This window comes from Hyaena hyaena, unplaced genomic scaffold (genome assembly GCF_003009895.1).
Source record: "Hyaena hyaena isolate Hyena2069 unplaced genomic scaffold, ASM300989v1 scaffold_835, whole genome shotgun sequence".
Taxonomy (NCBI): Eukaryota; Metazoa; Chordata; class Mammalia; order Carnivora; family Hyaenidae; genus Hyaena; species Hyaena hyaena.
The window spans coordinates 625,800-653,132 of NW_024081472.1; the positions used below are offsets into that span (position 1 = coordinate 625,800).

The 27,333-nt window shown below is 43.2% G+C and overlaps 1 protein-coding gene across 3 annotated transcripts in view; it reads left to right on the top strand.

Moving 5' to 3' along the window:
* NEIL3 (nei like DNA glycosylase 3) overlaps window positions 1-27,333 on the top strand; it is a 55,880-nt gene that overhangs the window by 22,756 nt on the left and 5,791 nt on the right. The window contains exons 3-9 of one of the 3 annotated variants that reach the window (XM_039219794.1): window positions 5,580-5,714; window positions 5,998-6,211; window positions 8,687-8,761; window positions 10,750-10,916; window positions 21,670-21,827; window positions 23,431-23,851; window positions 26,157-26,274. In XM_039219794.1, the coding sequence (XP_039075725.1) occupies window positions 5,580-5,714; window positions 5,998-6,211; window positions 8,687-8,761; window positions 10,750-10,916; window positions 21,670-21,827; window positions 23,431-23,851; window positions 26,157-26,241 (1,255 nt within the window). In that variant the 3' untranslated portion in view covers window positions 26,242-26,274. The remainder of the gene's footprint in view (window positions 1-5,579; window positions 5,715-5,997; window positions 6,212-8,686; window positions 8,762-10,749; window positions 10,917-21,669; window positions 21,828-23,430; window positions 23,852-26,156; window positions 26,275-27,333) is intronic. The other 2 variants (XM_039219792.1, XM_039219793.1) reach the window with 2 other exon arrangements.

Consider the following 27,333-nt stretch of genomic DNA (forward strand, 5'->3'; position numbering starts at 1 on the left):
CGTCGGGCTCTGTGCTGACTGCCAGCTCAGAGCCTGGAGCCTGTTTCAGTCTGTGACTCCCTCTCTCTCTGACCCTCCCTTGCTCACGCTGTCTCTCTCTCTCTCTCTCCTAGAAATAAATAAAACATTAAAAAAAAATAAAATTTAAAAAAAAATAAATAAATGAAGGAAAGAAGGAAGGGAAAAATAAGAAAACTTACCATTAAAAGTAATCTATGGGCAGAAAATGAAAATGTTAGTTTTTGAAATGGTAAATTTTTGACAATTTTCCTTTTTTTAAAAAAAAATTTAATATTTATATTTATTTTTGAGACACAGAGAAACAGAGCATGAGTGGGGGAGGGTCAGAGAGAGACACACTCCAGGCTCCAGGCTCAGAGCTGTCAGCACAGAGCCTGATGCAGGACTCAAACTCACAAACTGGGAGATCATGACCTGAGCCAAAGTCGGATGCTCAACCGACTGAACCACCCAGGCGCCCTGACATTTTGATTTTCTATTTCAGTTACAATGATGCTTTGATGTGTAACTGGAAAATCTGGAAATCTTTACCTCTTTCATTGCCTTTCTCTCCTGCACCCAACAGCCTGCATGATTGATTACCAGCCCTACTTTCCTTTTCTTGTTTTATTTAATGATACACATCATTTTACTGCAATTTTTCCTTAAGAAGTAATAACTAAGCCAACTGTAAAACATTAAGATAGTTCCAAAAAGTCTAATGACAAAAGGAAATACCACCCATAATTACAACCATCAAAAAAGGGCAGTCTTAACAGTATTTGTAAATATCATAGATAATATATCAATTGTATATATACCATATATTACATCATTTATAGCACATGTCCATGAATCATATGACATTGTATATTATAATCTTTATATAAATGGAAATTTTAAATATATGAGGCTTTTTCAAAGAGTATGCATATTCGTGTCAAAATATACATGTGCCTTAGTATTTTGCATAGTATTCTGTAGATCATGTTTTTATATCACTGCTGAGTAGCATTTTACTCCATTTTTCACTCTAGTAAATAACTCTGCAGTTAACATCCTTGAGCATATATATCTTTTACCACTGTGATGTTTTCTTAGCATAAATTCCTAGATGTGGATTTGCTGGATCCTCTTTCCTGGTGCTTTTTTTTTTTTTTTTTTTTTAACATTTATTCATTAAAAAAAAAATTTTTTTTAATGTTTATTTTTGAGAGAGAAAGAGACAGATCATGAGCAGGGGAGGGGCGGGGAGAGAGGGAGACACAGAATCCAAAGCAGGCTCCATGCTCTGAGCTGTCAGCACAGAGCTTAACACAGGGCCCAAACCCACAAACCGGGAGATCATGACCTGAGGTGAAGTCAGATATTCAACCGACTGAGCCACCCAGGCACCAGTATTGGTGCTTTTTTATATCCCTTTTGAAAGCATATGGAAATCTCTCATGAGCAGAATGCAGAGGCTTTCTAGGCTTCAGCTGGTCGTACAATGGAGAATGGCTCACGCGTGGTCTGGCTTGGCTCTGATTGTGTGGTATTCTTCCAAACCTCTGTGTGAGGTTATAGAAGTCCAGAACCATGTTAACATAAAGCCCATGTGTAGCACTATAGTAGTTGTGGAACATTAGGGACCTTATCATAGCAGATTGATCTGGCCTGGTATTCTCAGCTGGTAACTGTAATTTTAGTTGTTAAAATAATTTTAATTTATCTGCTTATAGATCCAACATCTGACACATCTTTGGGTCCGGTTCAGTTGCCTGCTTTATCTCTTGACATTGAGTCCCTTTGTTTTTGTTTTTTGCTCTTCGTTTTTCTTCCTTTATCTTATATTTTTATGTGCCTTGGTTTGTTTTTTTTTTTTTTTTTTTGAATCCCAGATAACCCTGGTTAGAGCAGCAATAGAGAAGGGTAAATACTTAAAGCTCAGGGATGGTCATGCCTCTTCTTTCAGGTCATATGGGAGACTGAGGAGTTGAGCTCGGTTTGGCTACTGTTGTGTTGTCGTTGGCTTTGGCGACAGCAACATGGCAAACTTGGGCTGCCGCTACTGCTTTGTGCCTCGAGCGTGGCCTGGTGTGGCTGCGGCTGTCTCTCCGTGTTTCCGCCCTGCTCTCAGCTTTTAGTAGACCCTGCTATTTGTGTCTGGGGTGTCTCCGCATGCCTCCCCTCCCACCCCGACCCCCAGCACTGCTGTTGCCTGTCGTCCAGTGCGAGGTGCGTGATGGGGAAAGCGGTTCTTCTAGGCCCTGTGCACGTGGACTGCAGTGTGTCCTCTCTCCAGAGCTGCTGGCCCTCCCGTCCCCCAGGCAGCCCCTGCTTCCGCCTGCGGGTGGTCTCCTGTCCAAGGGCATTTCCTTCTCAGTGGGAACAGATGTCTCGTATCCCCCGCAGGAGTCTGTGACAAAGCTGAGTCCCTGCGTCTCCCCTGAAGACTGATGGCTTTTGCTCTGCGTCCTCAGCAGCGGTGTTTTGGCCCCAGCCTGGTGGCCGAGAGCTCCCTGTCGCCCCCGTGGCGGCCCGCTTATGTAGCTGCAGGGTGCAGGGCTTCCTGGTGCAAAGGAGGGTTCCCCTCAGCCCCGCAGGGACCCCGGCTTTCTGTCCGTCCCTCTCCCTCGGCGACAGACAGGTGCTGTGCCACCAGGGGTGACCCTTTCGGTCCCCTCCCGTGACTCCTCTTTCTGATGCACAACTGGGGCACGTGCGCGGGAGGGAGCTCACGCGCAAGCCCGTGCTCTCCTGTGGCCGGGCCTCTGGGATGCTGGACTGTTGCACCAGCCACACTCAGGACGCAGGAGTTTGTTAAATTCAGCCGTTGCGTTAACCCGTGTTTACGGTACAGTAATTTGTGTCTGCGTTTCCACGTGGAGGGACTGGTGACTCTGGAATTCAGCTCACCCGGCTGCCTGCAAACCCATGTCTCTGGTGGGCTCAAGAGACTTAGGATTTTGTAAATAATATGGGTTTTCTCTCCATGTTAGGAGAGAGGCTGTATGTGCTCTTAGCTTCTGTAGCCTAAGCAGGTGCAGAACACCCTGCTTCTTCTTTAACGTAGGTAAGTCCATACTGTTTTATAACTTCCTTCCTGCAATCCATAGCATAAACTTTACAGGAATCACATTCAACTATTTTACACTCGTTACTATCCTTAGTTCACTGCTGACAGCTTGATAATTTTCATAAGCAGTCATCTCGTTAGCAGTGTATAGTTGTCACTAAGATGAACCTCTGACACTGTTGTTTGCGTAAGGATGTTCCGATCTCTCTGATGGAGAGAATGTGGCTGCTGCTTAGTGGTTGCAAGTGACGGAAGCCCAACTCAACCGAGATCCGTGAATATTTATTATAAGAACATGCAGCGTCTTACCTGAAGATACAGCCGGGTTCCCAGAAGCACTCGAAGCAAAGACTGAATGCTCTGAGGACTGTGCGTTTTTGATTCTGTCCCTCACTGCAGTCTGCTGCCATCTTCCATTTTGTGGACAGGCCGCTCTTGGCTTCTCTGCCACCCTCGTTGGCTCACGTTCCCCAAGACTGTGCCCATCTTAGATCTCCTGGGACTAAAAAGAAACTGGTCTTTCTATTTCCCAAATCCGTAAATCTGTCCGGAGAAGGCTGGGGACTCCAGATACTGCATACTCATGGGTCTGGCTTGACTCCGGTGTCCATTCCTGATCAACTCTGTCAAGGCATGAGCTCTTCAGGAAGACACAAGAGACTGACTCAGAGTTGGGCCTAAGGCCCCTGTTGGCAGCCAGCCGTACTGTGCAGAGTAGATGATCTCGGGCAGTCATTGGATCACCAGTCATTGGACTGGGGGTGGAAGGAGCATCAGAGGCTCAGGAGCTGGAAATCAAGATCTAATACAGTTTTCCTAACTAGTTGATTATAATGCAGAATCTTGAAAAGCAGATCTAACTCTTGAATGTAAATGTGATAATGAGCCTTCGTCCTGATCTCCAAAAAGATCAGTATGGCAGTTGTTAAAACAGTACAGATGTTTACTGTGCCTCAGAAATTTTCACGGTGCTGGCATATTTTTCTTAGTTTAGTGTAAAGCGTACTTAACAATAAACACAAAATGTGGTGGCTTGTTGGGACTCAGTGATGACAACATTTTGGTGTTCGATTAAAGTAAATAAAAATAAACTAAATTTAGTTTTGTATGCACGTTTTCTTCTAAATTGAATAGATTTATAAGACAAAAAAAAAAAGCATATTTAATTTGATTCAGGCTTCTTATTGGGGGCTCCTGCTGCATTTTGTTTGGGTCTTAACCTTTGAGATGTTTTATGTGGATGCAGTTTCATTACAGAAAGTGATTTGGAATCCACTTTATGAGCCATGCAACTAAAAAGATTTTAGATATGATGGCTTCTGGGCATGACAGCTGTACACCTTTCGCTGGGGTTGAACCTCCAGAAGCTAAATTATGGAGTACTTACAGGCACACATTTTTCCTGTCAGGAAGTATGGGGCATGTAAAATGCATTTATGATTGATGGCAGGGCACACAGAGTTTAAATCCCACATTTTTAAAGTTAGACTGGTTAACCTTGTACAATACTGTAACACGGTGCTTTGGAATTAGAAGCACAGTGTGGTAACATTTGCTGCCCAAACTGCCATATTTATTAACTCAACAAAGCCGTAAGGAGGAGTGGGGAGGTGGGACACAGTATTTCATCTGGAGAATCGTTTTTGATCTTCGTCATCAGAGGCCTCGCAAAACCGCTTTTTCTCTTTCGTTCTTTTTTCTTTCTTTTTTTATTTTGTGTGTGCGCGTTTTTACTGGACATGCTAATCAGTCCTATAAAAACTGAAAGGTTATACATTTTTCATCACTGCATTGTGGCTTTCAAGCTAACCGTAAATATTTATAAATCCCCTCTTCCCAGTACACGGAAAGGTAAAAGAAAACTAAAAGAACTGAAGACAGTAAATAGCATTTTGACTTGTTCTCTTCTCTTTTGATACGTTAAGATTTGCAAAAAACAAAACAAAACAAAACAAAAAAGCAAAAAAACAATCGCTTCATTGTGCATCCCAGAGCAAGGGGGAAGAAAAGAGTTTCTCAAACTGTAGATACCGTTTTGGAGTACGTAAACACTTCCCATCCATTGTGGCTAGATACAGAATTTGAATGTTAGTGGCTTTGTGGAATTTATAAAAACAAAACAAAACAGAAACAACTATAGGCAATTTAAATCTAGCCTCATTTCATCCAAAGCCTTTGAATCTGACAGAAAGTGGAGACGCTAGACTGTTCCGCGAATAAAGGTACTTCATCTGACAAGAAAAGAACAGGGTATGTTTTCTTGAGCTTATTGTGGGGCCCTTATTATTTCTCTAGGAATTTATCTTATTTGCGGTTTGAAAAACTGATTGTCATCTAGTTTTATAAGGATACAATCCCAGAACGGAAAAGTATGTAACGTTAGCTACATTGTTTGCCGTGTAAAAGTGCCTGTCTTGAGTGACATTTCTTTGCTTATAATCCAAAAAGTGAAATGAAGGGACAAAAATTAGATACACAATATACTTTCTGCCACTCAAAAATGGGTCTGATGTTGTTTCAGGATTCATTTTGGAATGAAAGGCTTCATCGTGATTAATCCACTGGAAAATAAACATAAAAATGGAGCTTCCCCTGTTCTTGAAGTACAGCTCACTGAAGATCTCATTTGTTTCTTTGACTCATCCGTAGAAATCAGGTAAAAAAGAGAAGAAAATAAAAGTACTTCGGCTGGAAACGTGCAGAGTTAGAGATGCGGTTTGGTTTGAAATGTGGAGACAAGTAGATGGTTTAAAAATGGTTTATAACTGATAAAAGCTCATTTTGAAAGAGCCGTCAGATAATCTCATTTGTTAGGGTCTTCATCGTTTGGCTATATCACCTTCCACCCCAATTAACGGAAAATGTGTACATCAACGATCATTTTAAATGACACTGCGCAAAGACTTATGATGAATGTGTTTTATATCTCCTTTCTACAGAAACTCAACAGAAAGCCAACGGAGAATAAGAATGATGGAAGAATTAGATGTATGTTCGCCTAAATTTAGTTTCTCAAGAGCAGAAAGTGAAGTTAGAAAGCAAAAAGGACGGATGTTGTGTGACGTGCTAATGGACCAGAAAGTATTGCCTGGAGTAGGGAACATCATCAAAAACGAAGCTCTCTTTGACAGTGGTCTCCACCCAGCTGTCAAAGTAGGTGATAAGTATTTTTTTTTTTAATGACTTTTGTATTTTTAAATACTGTTAAGGGACCGGTGTGGGTTGCTGCAAAACATTCTCCCCCAAACAGAGACGTTGGGGGTCTTTGTTCTTGTTAACTTCTTAATGAAGCGGGCACTGACCACTCTATTTCTTTTTTTAGTTTATTTATTAAACTTTATTTTGAGAGAGAGTGGGCAAGGAAGGGACAGAGAACCCCAAGCAGGCTCTGAGCAGTCAGCGAAGAGCCAGACGCACGTCTTGAACCCACAGCCGTGAGATCCCGCATGGCCTGAGCTGAGATGAAGAGCGGGACGCCTAACTGACCGAGCCACCCAGGCGTCCCCTGACCTCTCTATTTAAAATTGCTCTGTGCATCCCTTCCTCCCCACTTCACGTCCCCCCAACTCCCCTACCTTGCCTCGCTCTTTATTTTCCCCATGCCAGTGATCACTTTTTGATCAACCTAATTCTTACTTGTTATACTTATTATTTAAAATCTGTCTCCTGCTGCCCTGCAGTGTCTTAGGGGGGAGGTGTCTGTTTTGTTCCTGATGTATCCAAGCGCAGAGAATGCAGCGTCTAGCACATGGAAGACATCAAAGAAATATCTGTTGGGGGTATGAACGAAGTAAGCTCACAGCTTGCTTTTTGAACCCGGCATGTTAAATTCACACTCCGCACACACTCACGTGTTCCTGTGTGTAGCTCTTCTGATGTTAGCAAATACTTTGTTGGGGGTTGAGCATGGGAGAGATTGAGGAGTAAGAGGTTGGTGGGGGAATGGAGACAAAATGTGGAGCACTTGTTAAGTAGTTTAGACTGGAGTAAAGGGAAAATGCAGATTTCTCAGGCCTGGGCGGGTGTGTGTGTGTGTGTGTGTGTGTGTGTGTGTGTGTGTATTTTCAGGACAAGGACTAGGTTTTGTTTTTTCCTTGTTCTTCAACAGAAGAGACACAGACATATTTAAATGAGAAAAAAAAATGGTAAAGAGGAGCAGGTCAAACCTGTAGGAAGGAGAGTGGTGATTTACAAGACAAAGTTGTAAGAAGGTCAGAGAGCTTAGACCTCAAACCCAGGTAGAAGGTTACGTATATCTTAGTTTCTAGGGAAGAAATCTCCCTGAGGGCTTTTATCTACATCCAACTAGTCTCTTTAAACTAAATCATCTTCCGCACGAATCCAGAGATACTATTTGATTGTGTATAATTATTTCCTAGTTGGTTTTTGTTAAATCCAAATCCATAAGAAATAAGTTTTAAAAGAAACCAGTTAATAATCTTTCTAGATTAGATTCTGCTTTTTAACTCTTGGAACAGGTTATTTAAATTTCTCTAACATGGGAGTAACTAATAAAACAGATTTTTAAGAAGAATGAGCTTTTGAAAATCACCTTTTTTTTTCAAACGCTTTTGAAAAAAGGAACCTAGAGTATTGTTACTCAGAGTATTGCTATTATTTCTCATAAACTCAGAATTTACTTTTCATTAGTACATCCAGCCAGCCATTCATCTAGTGAGGCATCATCTGTCCATAACGTCTGGGAGTTTGAAAATAATAGCAGTTCTCAAGTTTAGCTATTCACCCCCTAAAAGCACACGCACAGTTATTGAAAAAGTACAGTTTAACATTGCGGCGTATGAGTGAATCTAGTGTATAAGATACAGGAAGCAATAAGTCAGTTGTAGAAGCGTATATGCTTTAAACCTTAAATAAATGAAAAATATACATAATACTTTGATAATGATTATGTTGACTAGATGATTTTAGGTTTTATGGTCACTGATAAATAGTTTCTATTGTGTATAGATGTATGTATACATTCACGTACATAAACAAGGATAAACCGTCAGAACTTTTTCTGGCATCTCTATTAAACCGCATGCCAAATAATGAATAATTCTACAAGGATAATGCTGAGATTTATGCCAGGCTGTGTCACAAAAAATTCTTCAGTGAGGTCTATTTCTGAGTTCTTCCAGGTGTTAATAAGTACTCTGATATTAATGCATGTATATAAATTCATATCTTTTTTAGGCCTGATAGTGACCTTGATGGTCATCTATTTCTTTGCTGATTTTTCCCTCCCTTCCCCTTCCTCCTTTCTCCTTTTGTTTTCTTTCTGTTTTTTCTTTCTTTTTTTTCTTTTTGCAAATCCAGCAGGGCTTTTCGAGGGGGCTGATGAACAATGCTGGGACTTTGAAGACGTCTGAAACAGAAGAGATATTCAATAAATACTTGAATTTAGATATAAAACTTATAAAAATGGTATTTTTTTCCTCTGTAATGCCATCACCTAAAAATAAAACCATTGTTAATGACACTAAGTAGATGCGTGAGTGGAGTTCCAGAAGATCATGCACGTATTTTAAATCTGTTGATAGTTCTCTTAGAACCAGCAACCGGTATTATTTTTGTACAGTAAAGAACAAACGGTGAAACTGTCCTCATTTGTTTTTCTATTTGAAGGCTTGTCAGTTAATAGATGAACAGACTCGTCACCTTGTGAAAATGATACGTGACTTCAGTATTCTTTTTTATAGGGTGAGAGCAAAATTTTTTCTACTTGTAAAATGTCAACGGTTTCCCTTTTGGTTGCACCCAAAATGTTTAGGCTGGATGTCGCCATCTAGTGGCCAGTGTGTAGAGGTACAGTGAGGGAGCGTGCCCTGTGGGCGTAATTAACATCCGGGAATTTTGTGTCATGGGTCAGTCCAAACTTGTCTAACAATAATTATGTTAAACTTAGACTAAGTTGGGGAACAGCTATGTTAGCATTTTACTTAGATTCTTATTCTGGTCTTGGATATAGAAAAGTAAAATGTCAAAACTCTAGAGAGAGAACTCAATTCTTTGGAATAAATAGACCTCAATTCAGTAGGATTTTGCCACTTGCTCTCTGTGTGATTTAGATTATTTAAGTAATTTAGGTTTAGTTTCCTCATCTGTAAAATGGGATAACAATTATCTGCCTACACAGAACACAAAGACGGTTTTGAGAATGAACTAAGTACTTGCTAACTGTAAATTTTGGAAGCTGTGTATATGCATATACATCTACATATAGAATTCAAAAAGCACATCTTATATTTTAAACAAGGTATCATATGTGACAGGTTTTTTTTACTCCACCGTCCATTTTCTGTATTCAAAATGTTTATTTTTAGTATGTTCAGGAGTCTTCATTAACTGGCCTGGAGTGTTAATGGACCTCCTACTTTACATGTCTGCCTTGAGTATTATGACTATTTTATTTTTTGAGGGACAGAGTGTGTGTGAGGTGAGTGGGGAAGGGGCAGAGAGAAGGAAAGAGGGACATCTCAAGCAGGCTCTGCACTGTCAGTGTAGATCCTGATGTAGGGCTCGATCCCATGAACCATGAGATCATAACCTGTACCAAAATCAAGAGTTGGACCCTTAACCCACTGGGCCACCCAGGTGCCCCATAACTATTTTTTTTTAAGTTTTTTAACTATATGTTTATTTTTGAGAGAGATCGAGTGTAAGCAGGGCAGGGGAAGAGAGACAGGGAACACAGAATCCGAAGCAGGTTCCAGGCTCTGAGCTGTCAGCACAGAGCCCGACGTGGGGCTCGAACTCACAAACCACAAGATCGTGACCTGAAGTAGGACACTTCACTGACTGAGCCACCGAGCCGCCCCACCCCATAACTATTTTAGTATTCTGTATGCTTGCTGCTTCTTCCAGGGGAGGTTGATTATAAAGAACGATCCATTTTCTGCCCATATTAAATTGGGTATTTTAATACTTCATGTAAATCAATAAAAGTTGTTTATGTAATTTTCAACCTGTGGATGATGAGTCATATTTCTGTGTCCTGAGATTTTCACAGAGCTGATGTAAGCCCAAAACATCCTCTTTTTAGGAGCTTTAAATATACGTGAGTAGAATAAAGCTGTGATGGGGAATATCAAAACGCCTTGTGAATGAGAATGTATACATGTTCTCTGCTAGGAAGGCATTTGAATTTTTGTTTTTTTTTCTTTAGTGAATTTGTAACATTAAAAATGAAAAAGTGTTTTTGTCAGATCAACAAAGAAAGTGATCTCAAGTTTTTGGCCCTACACATAATGTTTTGTTTTTGTCTGTTGAAAGAAAGTAAGCAGCTTTAGTGTTCTAAAAATAATTCAGATTTCAAGCTAATCTAGCCTTTTTCTTAAAACCGCATAATTATGTTTAGTTTTTAAAAGAATCTTAAAAGCATGAAAGACATTTTAAATTGTAGAATTTTATATTCCATTTAGGTAAAAAATGCTATGCGCAGGATAATTTTGAATACTAATAAATTGTAAAATAATGACTTAATTATTTCACACCAATGTTGTTTGACAGTAATTGCTGAATCTTGTCAATACCTTTCAGATGAAAGGAACATATACGGACATATGTACAAACACGTAAATTTTAACCAAGTTATTTTCAGAAATGACTTTCAAGAATGTATCTTTGGGTCCTTAAAACACCATCTTATAGATAATGTAGCGTTTGGTTTTTTATTTGTTTGTTTTTAGTGCCAGAAAACCGGGTCTGCTATCTCTAAACACTATAAGGTTTACAGGCGCCCTAACTGTTGTCAGTGCTGGTGCAAAATAACTGTGTGTCGCTTGGGAGAGAATAACAGAATGACGTACTTCTGTCCTCACTGTCAGGAAGAAAATCCTCAGCATGTTGACATATGGTGAGTTATCCAGTTTAAACGTGTATGCCATTTGCCCTAATTCACGAACTCAAAAGCTATCAATAAGAACACAATTCGGAGATATTTGAACCCTTGGAAGGAAATCGTAAATAACATTATCAAAGCACCAGGAGAGGGTGCCTGAGTGACTCAGCCAGTTGAGCGTCTGACTCTTGATTTCAGCTCAGGTCATGATCCCAGGGTCATGGGATCCAGCCTGCGTTGGGCTCCGTGCTGAGCATGGAGCCTGTTTAAGATTCTCAGTCTGTCTTTCTCCTCTCCTCTCCCTCTCTCTCTCTCTCTCTCTCTCTCCCTCCCTCTCTCTCTCTCTCTGTCTCTCTGTCTCTGTCTCTGTCTCTCTCTGTCTCTCTCTCTCTCCCCCCACCTTCCTCCCTCTCTCACACTCTCTCTCCCTTGCTTCCTTTGCCCCTCTCTCCCACTCATGCACATCTCTCTTTCTTCAAATTAAAACAACAAAAAACCAGGATAAGCTGAAGATGATTACTGGTCCACTTCTGGATTCAGTAGAAAATCTCGTGTTCAGACGTTAATATCCAGCATTCAGCTTTAATCTTGTTTGTAAAGTGATTACCGGGAGGTATAGATAGGTCAGCTGGACAGATGCAACTCGTCAAAAGTTTTTGCTTTATTTAGAAATAATATTATAAATCTAAGCAAGATCTCTTGACAAAATTCATGTCTTATTAAGTAATCGACTGCTTGCTAAAGGTGACTCTTTCGGCTGCTGAATATGTCTATTGCAATTACGCCTTCCAGAACTAGGGAAATAACCACAGGAGAGGTTCAGGGATCCACTGAGATGGAGCTGAGCTGCAACTCCATTGATCACTTGACCGCCCCAAGCCCCTCTTGTGTGGGTGGAGCACAGTGCTGTTTTGAGTCTCTTTGAATTAGCATCTGTTTGGAGCCAGTGTCCAGTGGTCCCCAAAAGGTCTGATTACTTCCTTTACCCCAGTGTGCAGTTAGCCTGGTAAAAGGCTTTAGGTCCCTTTGGGAAAAGCTGGGACAGATATTAATAATATAAAGGAGTACTGGGTGCCTGGGTGGCTCATTCGGTTAAGTGTCTGACTCTTGATTTCACCTCAGGTCATGATCTCACAGTTCGTGGCATTGAGCCCCTCGTTGGGCTCCACACTGAGCGGGGAGTCTGCTTGGGGTTCTCTTCCTCTCCCTTCTCCTGCTTTCAGTTTCTCTCTCTGTCTCTCAAAATAAATAAACATTAAAAAAAAATAATATTGTAAAGGAATATATGTGATTATAAGCCAAAATAACCAGTACAGACAGAAAGCACATTAAGTGCCTTAAGAGTTTAGAGATATGAAAGGTTTATAAGTACACACAAGGCTGGGAAGATGTCATAGAAAACGTGGGAGGTTTACTTTTTTTTTTAATGTTTATTTTATTTTTGAGAGAGAGAGAGCATGAGCGGGGAAGGAGGAAGAGAGAGAGGGAGACACAGAATCTGAAGCAGGCTGCAGGCTGTGAGCTAGCTGGCAGCACAGAGCCCAACGTGGGGCTTGAACTCATGAATGGTGAGATCATGACCTGAGCCAAAGTTGCATACTTAACCGACTGAGCCACCCAGGCGCCCCTGAAATTTACTTTTAAAAGATAGTCAACATTTTGGGATAGAGGGAAAAAGAATGTTGTCTGTGTAAAGCAACAGTGGATGTCTGAAGAGGTGTGTGCACAGCCATATCACAGACTGTAGGTAATAGCTTGATGCTTATTAAGAGCAAGTATTCATTTTATTTATTTATTTATTCATTTTTGAGAGAGGGCAAGTGTGCGTGGGGGGGGAGAGGTGCAGAGGGAGAGAGAATCTTAAGCAGGTTCCATCCCCAGTGGGGGGCCTGACATGGCGCTGGATCCTATGACCCTGGAATGATGACCTGAGCCCAAACCAGGAGTCCAGCGCTCAACTGGGTGAGCTCCCAGGTGCCCTTATGAAGTGAAGTATTCCAGAGGGATCAGTTCACAGGGAAAGTAGGGAGGGAGGAGCCAAGGTCTGAACCTCAGATAATAGCCAGCATAGGAGCAAAAGAATGAGCTAGAAAGAAACAGTGATAGGCTCTGAATAGGTGGCCAGGGAAGGAAAGACGGAATGTGGCCCCTGGGGAGGGAGGCGCCATCTTGCCCAATGGCAGGCTCAGGGCCACGGGCTGGAGGTGGTCTGTGGGGGAGGCCCCCTTCGCCTTCGCCGGTGTGTCTGTGGCGGTCTGCCCGCCCACCCTGCCCCTGTGGTTTCCTCTCTCCTTCCCCCTTCTCCTGTTCTCAGCTCTTAAACCACTCACAGCTTCTTCCTCTCCGCTTCTTCACCCCACTGTGCTGCCATCCAGATTGGAGATCTATTTGGATGGTATATTTATTGTGCAGATTTATGGCTTCCTTAGTTTTAATATTATAGGTGTACACTTATCTGACCAAATGCATGTAACACAGTATATGGCAGATAGAGGACATTTGATAAATGTTTGTCTCCTGAATAAATGCTTAATGTTCTCTATTTGTTTTCTATGAATTGATAGTTTGGGGGGTTTAGAAAAAGTATTCTTCCAAATGATCAAAGAAATATGTTGTTTATCATAGAAATGTTGATTCCAAGGGTTGTTTGAAACTAGGTTTTAAAAATTTTTTTTAATGTTTTATTTATTTCTAGGAGAGAGAGAGACAGCGTGAGCAGGGGAGGGTCGGAGAGAGAGGGAGTCACAGACTGAAACAGGCTCCAGGCTCTGAGCTGGCAGCCAGCACAGAGCCCGACGCGGGGCTCGAACCCACGAGCCGTGAGATCATGACCTGAGTGAAAGTCGGACGCTCAACCGACTGAGCCACCCAGGCGCCCCTGAAACTAGGTTTTAAAAGTTCAAGGGTGAGGCGCCTGGGTGGCTCAGTCGGTTAAGTGTCCGACTTCAGCTCAGGTCATGATCTCACGGTTTGTGGGTTCGAGCCCCGCGTCGGGCTCTGTGCTGACAGCTCAGAGCCTGGAGCCTGTTTCAGATTCTGTGTCTCCCTCTCTCTCTCTGCCCCTTCCCCACTCATTCTCTGTCTCTCAAAACTGAATAAATGTTAAAAAAATTTTTTTAAAGTTCAAGGGTTCCCTGCAGGAGACGTAGGTACATTTCTGAGCTAGAGGAAGCCTTGCTGTACTGGAAAAATCCTGAGCCTGCAACCCCTCCTCTCTCCTAAGCTACTTCTGATTTATATATTGGCATTTAGCTTAAGACATCATTTGGAAAAGCAACTCTATATTGACAAATAAATACATACATAATAAGACATTAGAAAACCAGTAATTTTTGTCCTGAGATTTCTATCATGAAGCATATTCTGTTCATTTTCTGGGTGAGTTTTGGAACATTTTTAATGCTGACTCCATTTTCTCATCCTAAGGTAAAGTCTTTTCAAATTTAGTTGAAGAAATACGAAAGCCCAACAGCATTGATCTAAACCCTTGGGTGCTTTCACTCGCACAGTTAATTTAACTCCTTCATGAAGTCCTCCCCACATTTTCCAGTCTTTATTGATTGTGCCACACTGAATACTGGTCCCATTTATTGTCGGCTCTTCTTTGTGTAGAACGAGCATAATGTGTACAGGTGAGCATTTTCTCCTTAAGAGGAAACTCTTGCTGTTTCCTTTTCTGTGCTAGTCGTTACTTTATTAATTTTTAAAATGTGTTTTTATTACTCTCTTAATTAGTGTCTGTTATAATTCAGGTGCTGCGAATACAAAGACAAAACTTAGGGGCGCCTGGGTGGCTCAGTCGGTTAAGTGTCCGACTCTTGGTTTTGGCTCAGGTCATGATTTCCTGGATCCTGGGATCAAGCCCTGTCTCAGGAGCTCAGCACAGAGCCAGCTTGGGAGTCTCCCTCCTCTCTGCCCCTCCCCTGCTCACACGTGTGTGTGCATGGTCTCTCTCTTTCTCAAAATTAATAAACATAAAAAAAATAAAATTTAGCCCCTCAAAGTCTAAGGTGGGGAGTAAATAGATATTAAAACTGCACTGGGTTTGGGATGGCAGCGGGGCAGAGGGCACGTTTGTACTAACAGCAGTGAAGTCATTCTGCACCCGGGAGAACAAGGAAGGATTACTGAAGAAGGTGACCTTTGAGATCAGTGTGGAAGGAATTCATTCAAGACACGAGGCAGGGGGTGGCTGGGCGGCTCTGTTGGTTGGGCGACTGGCTTTGGCTCAGGGCATGATGTCCCAGTTCTTGAGTTCGAGCCCCGCATCCGGCTCTGTGCTGACAGCTCAGAGCCTGGAGCCTGCTTCAGGTTCTGTGTCTCCCGCCCTTTGTGCCCCTCCCCAACTCAAGCTCTGTCTCTGTCTCTCTCACTCTCTCTCTCAAAAATAAATAAACATTAAAAAAAAAAAAAAAAAAGACAAGAGGCAGGACCTTGCATCCGGAGAGCTTCAGGGGATGGTGTTTTGTTCCTGCCTGAAAACACCTTAGGTCTCTGAAAACCATCTAATTTGGAAAGTATTGAGAATTGGTTGTGAGTTAATGAGAAGTTACTGAGGTTTACAAAACAATTTTTTTTAATGTTTATTTTGAAAGAGAGAGAGAGCACCAGCGTGAGACCATGAGCTGGGGAAGGGGCAGAGAGGTGACACAGAATCCGAAGTAGGCTCCAGGCTCTGAGCTGTCTGTCAGCACAGAGCCCAAGGTGGGGCTTGAACTCAGCTATGGAGAGATCATGACCTGAGCTGACATCGGAAGCTTAACCACTTGAGCCACCCGGACGCCCCTACAAGCCAATTTTTAAGGCAGGTCCGGGCTGGCAGAGATTTCTGAGGGGAATGGAACAATCACAGGGCACTTAGGATATGTGAATGAGGAAAATCTGTAGAGGGTTAGTCTTGATAGGGTAGCCTTGTTTTGGGAAGAGAGTTTGATTACACAGCTGTCATGTTTAAACACATAAATTAAAAAACGGGGTTCTTTTGAGTACAATAAATGAAACCCAGCTCAATTATCATACGCTAGAATGGGAATTTGGGGGTCATGTAGGCAAAATGAACGTGGGCGTAAGTCACGGGATTAATAAAAAAGCTGTAAGAGCTCAAGTCTGGGAAATAGGAACCCACGAAGGCGCCTTGCCTGGCGGCTCCACAGTCAGGCCAGGTGGAGGGAATGGGGGCAGACCTGAGCTGCTTCCTGCTTAAGCCTCTTATCTCAAGCCTCATGATAGTAAACACCTTTCAGTTTCAGCAGAAGAAACACTTTGTGGGGGGCTCCCCGGAAGTGCCGGTGCTCTGTGAGTGAGGGGCCCGAGTGGACCAGAGTAGCAATTGGTTCCATCGAAATAGCAGTTGGGTAGCAGCTTGGATGTTTTTTGTTTTGTTTTGTTTTGTTTCTCATTCAAGCCCTCTTTAAATGGCGCTTTATGTTTTGTAACTTTCAATGTTTTTAATTAATATGTCCATTGCTATCTTTAAGAAAATAGTCTCTTTTGTTTAGACACGCAAAATCAGTCCCGTGCTGGTACGTAGTCTCCATTGAGAGGTGCACGGATTCCCTGGAGACACCCTCCTCCTCCACCTACAACTTCAGCCTTTGGTTTGGAGAACAGAGCCCCTCCCCACCGCCTGACAACCTGAGATTAGAGTTGAATCCGCTAGCGTTTGCAGTCACGGAGGGTGTGCACGAAGGAGCAGGGCACGTCCCGGAGAAGGCCTTGAAGTTGCCTCCAGTCTGCTGATTAAAAGAAGACGAAGAGCCCTGGGAAGTGACTGAGAGAGGGACCTCCAGGCAGTTAGAGCAGGTGGGGCTTGAGCGATGGCCATTGCAGTTGGCAGCTAAGAAATGGTGATCTTCCAGAAAGCAACCTCAATAGATACCGTAGGGCAGAATTCATTCATTAAGCCTATATTTGTCGCATATTCGTGGACTCTATATTGCAGTGGGAGGAGAGCTTCTGAAGCAAAGGCTGTATGTCCATGTATGTGTAGCAGATAATGACACACAGTGCTCAGAAGAAGCATCACCCTCAGTGAGGGGACACACAGTGACAGGGAAGCTCATTTTCAATAGGTTGGACAGATAAAGTCCCCGAGGAGCCTTTTGAGAAGGTCTGATGACTTGTAAAGATCAGGGGTGGAAGAGAAGGTGACTGGAGAGGCATGAAGGCTCTGACTTGTCTTAGGGAGAGAAACAAGGCAAGCGCGACTGAGCAGAGCAGAGTGAATGCAGGCACAGGGCTGCTCCATTTAGCAGGGCCAGCCCGGCCGTGATAACAGGCGTGGGTTTGATTCTGAGTATGATCAGACGCCTTTGGGGAATTTGAGCAGGAGACACATAACTGATTTATTTATTAAGTGATCACTCTGGGCACTGTGAGGTGTGCTGACTTGAGGTAGCTGGGAAGCCACTGGAAGGTTTTGAGCAGAGGGGAGACGTAAACTGCCTTGTATTTTATGAGGATCGTGAGGCCCGTGTGTGGAAAGGGACTGTGGTGTGAGCAGAGTGAAGGAGTGACATTGGGGACCCTCACAGTAGTGCCGGTGGTAAATGATGGCAGCTTGGGTGCGGTGGGGTGGGCCGGTAAAAAAGGGTACAATTTAGGCTATTTTTATTTTACTTTTGAAAATGTTCTCATACTTATTTATTTGGAGAGAGAGAGAGAGCCCAAGCTAAGGAGGTGCAGAGAGAGAGGGAGACACAGAATGCAAAGCAGGCTCCAGGCTCTGAGCTGGCAGCACAGAGCCCGACAACGGACTCGAACCCACAAACTGCGGGTTTGTGACCTGAGCCGAAGTTGTATGGTAAGTGACTGAGCCACCCAGGTGCCCCTAAGGCTATTTTTAGAAGTTCAGGTGGGGTTAAGGACTGAAGCTTACACAATTTAGGGGACTTCTTTATGGAAAAAAAAAAATACTAAAAAGTATGAATGCAAAGTTTACTCCTACTATGAATATTTAGAATAAGAAATACATAACAAATTTTAATTTTTAAACACCAGAGACATCAGACAAATAAGATATTCTTAGCTGCCCGCCACAGCTGGGTCATTACCTTCTTCCGTGTGTTGGCTTCTGGCCTCCTTGCCTTGTCGTTTCCCCATCAATGACATTGTATGTTTTCATTATCGATAGACAAGCAGACCGTCCTTGAGCTTCACAATTGGCTGTCGATGGTGGCACATCTCTCGCTTCCCCGGTAATATTTTGCTCAGCGAGGCGCCCTGAGAGCTGTGTGTGCCCCAGTCGTGAGGGGGGCCTGTCCGCCTCACAGCCGCGGGCCCGGGGAGGGCCTGAGGGTCTGCGTGTGGGACGAGCTGGCACACAGTGCTGCTGGCCCGAGGACCCGACTGTGACAGCTGCCAGCGTCGAGGAGACGCCCGGCCCTCGGCCCTCCCTCTGCTGCCTCTGACGTCTCACCTCGGGCAGGCTGCCCCGGGCCCTGGGAGGGTGGTGCACGTGGGGAATGGCCTCACGGGCCTTGAGCGAAGAAGGGGGCGGGCTTGGTCAGGTCCTTCTGTAAGTCAAGACGGCGCAGCGGCCCCTGATGCCACCAGGGCACGTTGTCGCCGGCACATGAGCAGATGCAAGGTGGTGCTGGCGGAGCCCGGGCCTTGCCTCCGAAGAACCGCAGGGCAGACACCGCCGATGGTGCCCTCAGCCCCCGGCAGGTGGTGGGGTTCCTGCTTACGCTCTTCCCGCTCGCCACCCTGGCCTAGAGGAGAACACACTGAGTTCTGGAAGCTTCCTGAGCTTCAGGGTAATCTTGCCCCTGGAGCGGAGCGCACGGGATTTGCTGGTGGATTGGATGTGGGATGTGAGGGTCAGAAGTGTTAAGGATGACTCGGTCGTGTTTGGCCTGATGGGTCAAGTGCACAGTGGTGGCATTTACTGACATGAGACAGACTAGCAGAGTTGTAAGGTGTGTGTGTGGGGTGGGGGGGTGGTTGGGGTACGGGGTTGATCGTGCATTTTGTTTGCACTGGCTTCCTGTGGCTGCCATCACAAATTACCACAAACTTGATAGCTTAAAGCGACGGAACTGTATTCTCGCATAGTTCTGGAAGCCAGTTCACCAGCAGTTTCCCTGCGACCAGAGGTGTAGGCGGGGCTGTGTTCCCTCCAGAGGCGCCAGAGGACAATCTGTTGCCTTTTCCAGCTTCCCGTGGTGGTGGCGGCCCAGCTTCCTTGGTCTGTGGTCTGCGTCACTGCAGTGTCTGCCTCTGTGGTCACATCCACATCGCCTTCTCTTGCGTGGCTGTCAGTGTCCCACTGCCTCTCTCTTTCAAGGACACTTGTGTTTGGATTAAGGGAACACCCAGATAATCCAGGATAACCTCCCCATGTCACGAGTTTTTACTACATCTGCAAAGGTCCTTTTTTTTTTTTTTCACAAATAGTTTATTGTCAAGTTGGTTTCCATATAACACCCGGTGCTCATCCCCACGAGTGCCCTCCTCCATGCCCATCTCCCCCCTCTTCCCCCACCCCATCTGTCCTCAGTTTGTTCTCAGCATTCAAGAGTCTCATGGTTTGCCTCTCTCCCTCTCCCCCACTATTGCCCCCCATCTTCTCCCCCACAGTCCTCCATTAAGTTCCTCCTAATCCTCCTACACGTGCAAACATATGGTATCTGTCCTCTGCCTGACTTATTTCGCTCAGCATAACACCCTCAAGGTCCATCCATGTGGCTACACATGGCCAGATTTCATTCTTTCTCATTGCCTTGGAGTATTCCATCGTATAGATGAACCACATCTTCTTGAAGGCTTTCTCAGTGGATTCAGCGTCCTTTCTCTCCCAATCTCTTGGGTTCTATAAGGTTTCCTATGGCTTCAGATCTTTTCCGTGTGAGATATGGGGGCGAGTGCAATGCATGGAGCTCCCTACTTCTCCGCCATCTTGCCCCTCCTCCGCAAAGGTCCTTTTTGTAAATTCACCTTTACAGGCTCCAGACATTATGACCCATTACCTTCAGGAGACCATTCCACAGTCTGTTACAGATGTTAAATTTGAAGTTCCTATTGCACATCCAGGTGGGGATTGGAGAGAATTTCTCAGTAGGTGACTAACAAGTGGAGCAGTGAGGGGAAAATGCTTCCAGAGCTTCTCTAGGTCACAGTGAACATATGCTTATGGTCGGTAAAATCTGTAGGCTAGAAGACAAAAAAGGTGAAAAACTGGAGCATGTTGAAAATCTGAGGATTACTTAAATTGTGTTTATTTCATTATGAATAAATACATCTTGGTCCCTTTCAGCCTAAGTTGGGGGGAAGGCAAGAGTTAGGTCAAGCAGATTCCATGGAAGGTCTGGTGTTCCACAGGAATGTGAAACACGGCGTAGCAATAAAAGTCAGTAAAGACAAAAGGGCCATAATGAGATGTGTCTGACTTCTCAATTTGCTCATGGTATTTGTTATTTCACCAGACAAGGGTGAATTTAAAAACTGATGTAATTATATATAAGGAGCAAAATGTTACCGGAGACAGGGTACCTCAGGAAGTCAAAGAACTCGTGTTCTGAAATGTAAGGTAGCATAGCCTTTACCAAAAGAGCTTTTTCCTGTATTAATGTTTGGAATGCAGAAAGGCCTCTGATGCTACCATGTTGCTTACCTGTGTGATGTGCTCTGCAGAGCTGTCTGTTGTTTTTAAAGTTTATTTTGAGAGAGAGAGAAAGAGAATGAGTGGGAAGAGGCAGAGAGTGGGGGACAAAGGAACTGAAGCGGGCTCTGAGCTGACAGCACAGAGCCCTATGTGGGGCCCGAACTCACGAACCAGGAGATCATGACCCGAGCTGGAAGTTGGACGCTCAACCGACTGAGCCTCCAGGTGCCCTGGAACTATGTGTTTCAGAGTAGGGCTTTATCAGAGGTTTTAAAGGCATTTTGTGTAACAATAAATAGCCAATTAAGAATTCTGGTTGGAAAATCATGATTCAGGTTTATGTCCAAAAATCAGGGTTGGTTTTATTGTTTTCTTACTAATCTATTATTTAGGTATCTAACATGAGACAGATTTACCTGAAGGAAAGCACTCTGAGGCTCAGGATTTTTTTCTTCATTACAGCTCACCTCGTCAGTATTGTGCTTAGTGGGTAGGGTTGAGAAATTCTCAAGAGACCTGCACATGAAGGAAATGTAAAACTTTTCTCATTTTGCTTTCCATGTTCTAGAGTCTGCCTAAGTATTTGCTCTCCCAACCCCCAAATTTGGTTGAACAAAGATATCTCAGGTTGGATTTGGAAAGAGTGCCACTGACTTAAAACATTATTTGAGATAGGCTTCCTAGTGGTTATGTCAAATATTTTTAGTGGGTTTAAAAAAAACAAAAGCACAACTCTGACTCTAAATAAAAACACGTATTTTGTTATTTCTGTCTTTAATAGCAATCAGCAGGACGCAAGTGGAAACATTTTATCCTGAGAGAGTTAGGGCTTGTACACATTTGGAAGTTAATGCTTCTGTAAGAATTTCTAAAGTACCCTGAATGTATAAGAAGAAGGCAATAGTAACAGTGGTAATAGTTAACTTAGATTTTTTTTTAACATTTATTTATTATTGAGAGACAGCGTGAGCATGGGAGGGGCAGAGAAAGGGGGAGACACAGACTCCGAAGCAGGCTCCAGGCTCCGAACTGTCAGCACAGAGCCCGACGTGGGGCTCGAACTGGCAAACGCAAGATCATGATCTGAGCCGAAGTCGGACACTTAACCGACCGAGCCACCCAGGCGTCCCTGTAAAGGTTAACTTTTAAAAAATTCTTTTGTAGCAAGCTGCCAAGGAGAAACACTACGGTCAGGTGGCCATCCCGCAGAGGGGACCACGTGGCTCGCAAATCCGAAGAGCAGTGGACGTGTGTGGTCTGTACGCTAATCAACAGGCCATCTTCGAAGGCTTGTGATGCTTGCCTGACTTCAAGACCTATCGGTAAGACTGGATTTTGATTTTGAGTTCAAAGACGGCTAATTATACAAATGTATATATCTTGTTCCATCTTGATATTTCATAACTAAGTAAAATGCTTTCTTTCTGAAAGGTTTAAAGGAATTGCCAGACTTTGCCTGTAAACCATGCTAATATTCTGTTCAGTGCTTTCTTTTTTTTTCTTAAACAGGGAGGGAAAACATGCTTGTGCTAAAAGAGTATCTGCCTTTGTATCTCAAAAAACTGAGATGATCACATCTGTTCTCTACTATTTCTAATGAATTATTCAATAAAGCTTTGTTTTATGCAGATTTCAGCAACTTTTGAGTTTGCTATTCAGTCCAAGCGCTTCATAAACTGAAAGGGAGGATTTCTGTAAGAATATCTTTGCAGGTGGAACAGAAAACTGCTGAATTTTTTCTCCTCTTTATCCTTCCTACCCCTTGTTATTAAAATCTTTACCCAGACAATTGTACTGATTTCATTGAAATCCTTCAAAATAACTCTTTTTACAGCTCACAATTTCATGTGTTCAGAGAATGTAAAACCTCAGAGAGAACCCATGATTAGGAACCGGCTCACTGATGCAGCTTCTATTGTGTTCTCAACGTGTTCTTTCTCCCTTCAATTAGAGACGAGAAAGTTCGTTCTTGACTTAGGGACCCCACATTGTGCTCGTTGTCACAGTGTGTTTTGTTCTCTGGGCCAGAAGGGTGGGCCTCGCCCCTCTTCAGCATCTTTCGGCAGAGAGCCCTCGGAAAACCACAGTCTTGGGTCTCCACATTCATTCCAACGTTCTGAAACGCCTCTCTGAGTCCCATCAACTATTTTCCTTTATTTTTCTGAGTACGAAGCTACAATTTAGAACACAGTTATGGATTCCAAAATCTGAGGATGCTTTGTTGAAACGTTTTTAATTAATGTCAAGTCTTTGTAATTTGTCTTTGTTTAATTTCAATAAGCCTTTCCCGTTATGTGTGAGTCACAGAGAGGGGAAAATGGGTGATGGGCACTGAGGAGGGCACTTGTCGGGATGAGCACTGGGTGTTGTACGTAAGCAAAGAAACACGAGAATGTACCCCCAAAACCAAGAGCACACTGTCCACATTGTATGGTAGCCAATTTGGCAATAAATTATATTAACAAAAAGGAAGCATTTTTAATTAATGTCAAGTCTTTGTAATTCATCTTTATTTAATAAGCCTTTCCCATTATGTGTGATTCATAGAGACGCTCCTGATAATCTAAAGACAGGCCTGTAACTGCTGATCTCTGTACTACTTCTTAATTCCCACTGCTTTAATATGTTGTCTAATAGGAACAAGTCTGGTTAGCTGAATGGCCTTTAAATGGTTAAAAACAATAAGCAAATATAAATCTTTGGTAAGCCCACCTCTGTGCTGCTAGGGATTGTTGAAATTTGGCTCTTTCTATAATACTTCATTTCCTAGCAAGAAGACAAGAATTCATTTCCTGGATTGTCCAAACTAAGTTTGTATTAATAGTTCTATGCATTCACCATCATAAGTGAACTAAAAAGATGTTTCAAATAGCCAATATATTACACTTGTAGGAACACTGAAGCATTACTTCTCTCTCCTTCCAGATTCCACGATCAGCAGTGAAGACCGTTCTGATGCCTTCGACGGCTTAGTGAAGTATCCTTGTAACAGCTTTGGAAAACCAAGTACGGAGGTGAAGATCAACAGGAGAACAGCATTCGGAACTTCAACCCTTGTCTTGACCGATTTCAGCAATAAATCCACTGCTTTGGAAGGAAAAACAAGCCAACATGGGACATTAGATGGAGAATTTCAAAATTCTCCTCCGACTACCATGTGTTTTAGGGAGCCGCTGCACCCCTCCAAGGAGAGAGCAAACCATATAACTCCACCATCTAACGGAGTACACGTATCACTTACGGTCTGTTCTCAGTCTGAAGTATTGAGTCCAGCAAATAAAAAGTTAAAAACAACCCACTCCTCATCACCAGACCTCAACAGCGGTAGCCCTGGGTTTTCTAACAGGTATGATACTTCTAACCTTGATCTTGAAGGTATTTACGTTAAGTTTTTAGAAGGCGGAAAAATCATGTCCTGTTCAGGGAGCTCCTTGATTCTGGTAAGGTGAATCAAGCCCGGAGAGATGACTGTAGCCATTTACTTGCCTTGCTTTCTCTAGCTTAGGATGCTAGGGAAGGACAGAGAATGAAAAACAGAATCTTCTACATCTATCGGTAGAAAGAAACTGTTTTCAAGTTTATCCATTTTGAGAGAGAGAGAGCACGAGGTGGGGGGGGGGGGGGGGGTGACAGAGAAAGGGAGAGAGAGAACAAAACTGGTTAGCTGGCTCCGAGGTCAGCACAGAGCTCTACACAGGGCTCAAACTCACAAAACCGTGAAATCATGACCTGAGGCAAAATCAGGGGTCCGACTCTTAACCACCTCAGCCACCCAGGAACCCCAAAAGTTATTTTATTCTGACTGAAACCATATACATGCTCAATACAGAATATTTGGAAAATTCTGGAAAATATAAAGAAAAATGTTTTAATCCCCCATCATCCCACCTGATATCAATCACCACTGTTAGCATTATTTAAAAATTTTTTTTAATGTTTGTTTATTTTTGAGAGAGAAAGAGAGAATGTGAGTTGAGGAGGGGCAGAGAGAGAGGGAGACACAGATCTGAAGCAGGCTCCAGGCTCTGAGCTGTCAGCACAGAGCCCGACGTGGGGCTTGAACTCAGAGATCATGACCTGAGCTGAAGTCAGAAACTTAACCGACTGAGCCTCCCAGGTGCCCCTGCTTTTTTTTTTTTTTTTTTTTTTTTCCTTCCAAAGAAAGATAGTTCTTCCAAAAGGGAGACTGTTACGAGAGTTTAGTATGTGTCTTCTCAAGAGAGGAATCAGAGATGCTTGTAGTGACATTGCTGTTGAAGGAGGCCGCTGTGTCTCATGTAGCCGTGTGGGCTGCTGTTTGTTTCAGCCACGAAGGCCCGCAGAGCGTGTGGGCTACAGTTGCAGCTGAACTTAGAAAGTTGTCATTGCAAATTAATAAATACAGGCAGACCAGGTATGTTTTGAGACTACGAACTTCCCATCTAGAAGCAGCCTCCAGATCGCTGTCACTGGAGATAGAGAAATTTTATTACTCCGTGTCACCCCTTCCCCTGTGATCATAGGAACTACCTGTCCACACTCTGTCGTGTAGGCTTTAGCTGGGGCTTCTCTCCTCCCGCCGCCTGTTATTGGGCCTCCGTCACAGACAGTTCTCAGTTTTCTTTTTCAAGCTGTTTTTTCTTCAGAGGCAGCTGCTGTACATCCTGCGTTTTTAAATAAAGTGAAGTTGGAGAGTTTCCTTCCCGTGGCTCTTGCCTTGCCGGAGGGAGGCAGGCGGGGGAAGAGCTGGTGTGTGTGGGATTTCAAGTGATCGCAGGCGGGATTCGCATTGCTGGCTTCTCCCCAGATGGGCTGTGTCCTTGCGGAGGGGAAGGTTGTGCAGGCGCGGACCAGCTCTGGAACCCCTTCGAGCTTACCTCCTAACAGACTCCCGAGGCGGTGTGTGGTCAGTGGATGCTTTTGTCTCCAGTATCCTGTCCCGACTCTATATTTGCCATCAGTTAGTCTTGATGATTATTTCTTGATCAGTTTCTCAAAAAAAAAATCTCATTCACAATCATTTATAATACCTGTTTTAATTTGTGTCCATAATACTAAGAAATGACAGCCATTTGAATTAAGCTATAGAGGCCAAGCATTTAACTCACTGGATCAGGACTAACATTACATTTTAATCCCAATTAACATCTAATGAACCCTAATCAGAGGTCACGAAGGAGCTAGGGTCCAGAGCATCTGAGTTGGGGGGCTATCCTGTAAGATAATGATTTGTTCAGTCTTTTCTGTAGCTTAAGAGGAAAAGAAGGAGATCATTTTAGTGTTGAGGGATTTGTTGTGCTCAGATGAGATATCTTGGCATATTTTTATTTCCTTAGTGCTTTGTAGAAAATCTTAGGCAATTTAACTAATGAATTAGGGATTAAAAAAAATTACTGTAACCTTACATTTAAATGATTTCTTCATAAGCCATTAGTAATAGGGTCATATGATTAATCACAGCGCATAGCATTACTTAGAAACGCCGCGGCCTGTGTATGTGTTGAATATAAGGACCCCAGGACTGAGACTCTAAAATCAATCAAGATCAACTAGCAGAATAAATGTCAAGTGGTGAAATACATTCACCCAGCAGCCCTTCTGCACCCAGCTACTTTACAAGGAATAAATTGCAAATTACTGTCATTTATTTCATTTTTCTCCTTGTCTCGCAGCTACAGTGTTCACCTTATGGACAAGATGCCAGCAGAAGCTCACAGCATAATACGATTAAAGCAGGTGGTCCACTCAGAGAGTTGAGAGGCAGTTTATTTTTTTCTTAATAATTGTACGGTAATTAATTCGTCTTTTGTTCTCTTAATTACCGATCTCATCACCACACGGTACATGCTATGTTGACGAGGCATATTTTCGGATCGGTCTTTGGATATACTGGAATTTTGTCCAGTGACGGGATAATTAATTAGCTGGTTGAACCAGTTTTTAAGCGGTTCAGAGTAGAAACCATTTTAGTCTTTGATCCAATTAGTGTCAATACAGCACAGAACACAGGGATACATATTCCTGTGTTTTGGTTAAGGTCTTTCCTGAGCTGGTGCAGAGGTTTGCTTGGATAGCAAGTGAAACTTGCAGGGTCACTAATGTTTTCTCGAGTGTCCGCTACGTCGCGGTTGGTGAGCGCCGCCTCTGTCCCTAGGGCAGTGCTGACCCCTATACGTGCTTCCTGTAACCTTTGGAGTATGGGGTCCCTGAGAGCAACACCCAGGGCCGTCTAGGATGAGTCATTCTACCTCTGTGTTTGTTTTCATTCTTGCAATGCCACTGAGCTACAAAATCTACATTCAGTAAGACTGATTGGTTCAAAACCAGTTAGTGGTTTTATTATGAAGAATCACCCTATCCATAAAATTAGCTCAACCATGATGAATTGATCACTGAAAAACCATCCATTTTAAAATGACACAGTTGTGCGGGGTGATGTCTTCTTTCTTGAGAAGAGTTTTTATCTGATCTCTGTTCACTGTTACTTACATATTCATTAACAAGTATTTATTGAAAGCCTATTAGGCATCAAGCATTGCTCATTCCTGACTTCTGTTTTAGCACACTGCAGTTGGCAGAGCCAAATCCAGCCCCCCCCCATTTTTATAAATAAAGTTTTATTGGAACCCATTCCATTCCCATTGGCTTACATAGTTAGTGTGGCTGCCTTTCATGCTACAATAGCAGACAGATTTGAGTAGTAGCAACAGAGACTGGTAAGACCCACAAGCCAAAAACTTGTGCTGTCTGAGAACATTTGTCAACCTCTGATCTATTATATTGACAGACCATTTATCATCTGCTATTAATGTTCAAAACGATGGTCCTAATGATCAAAATAAGTTAAAC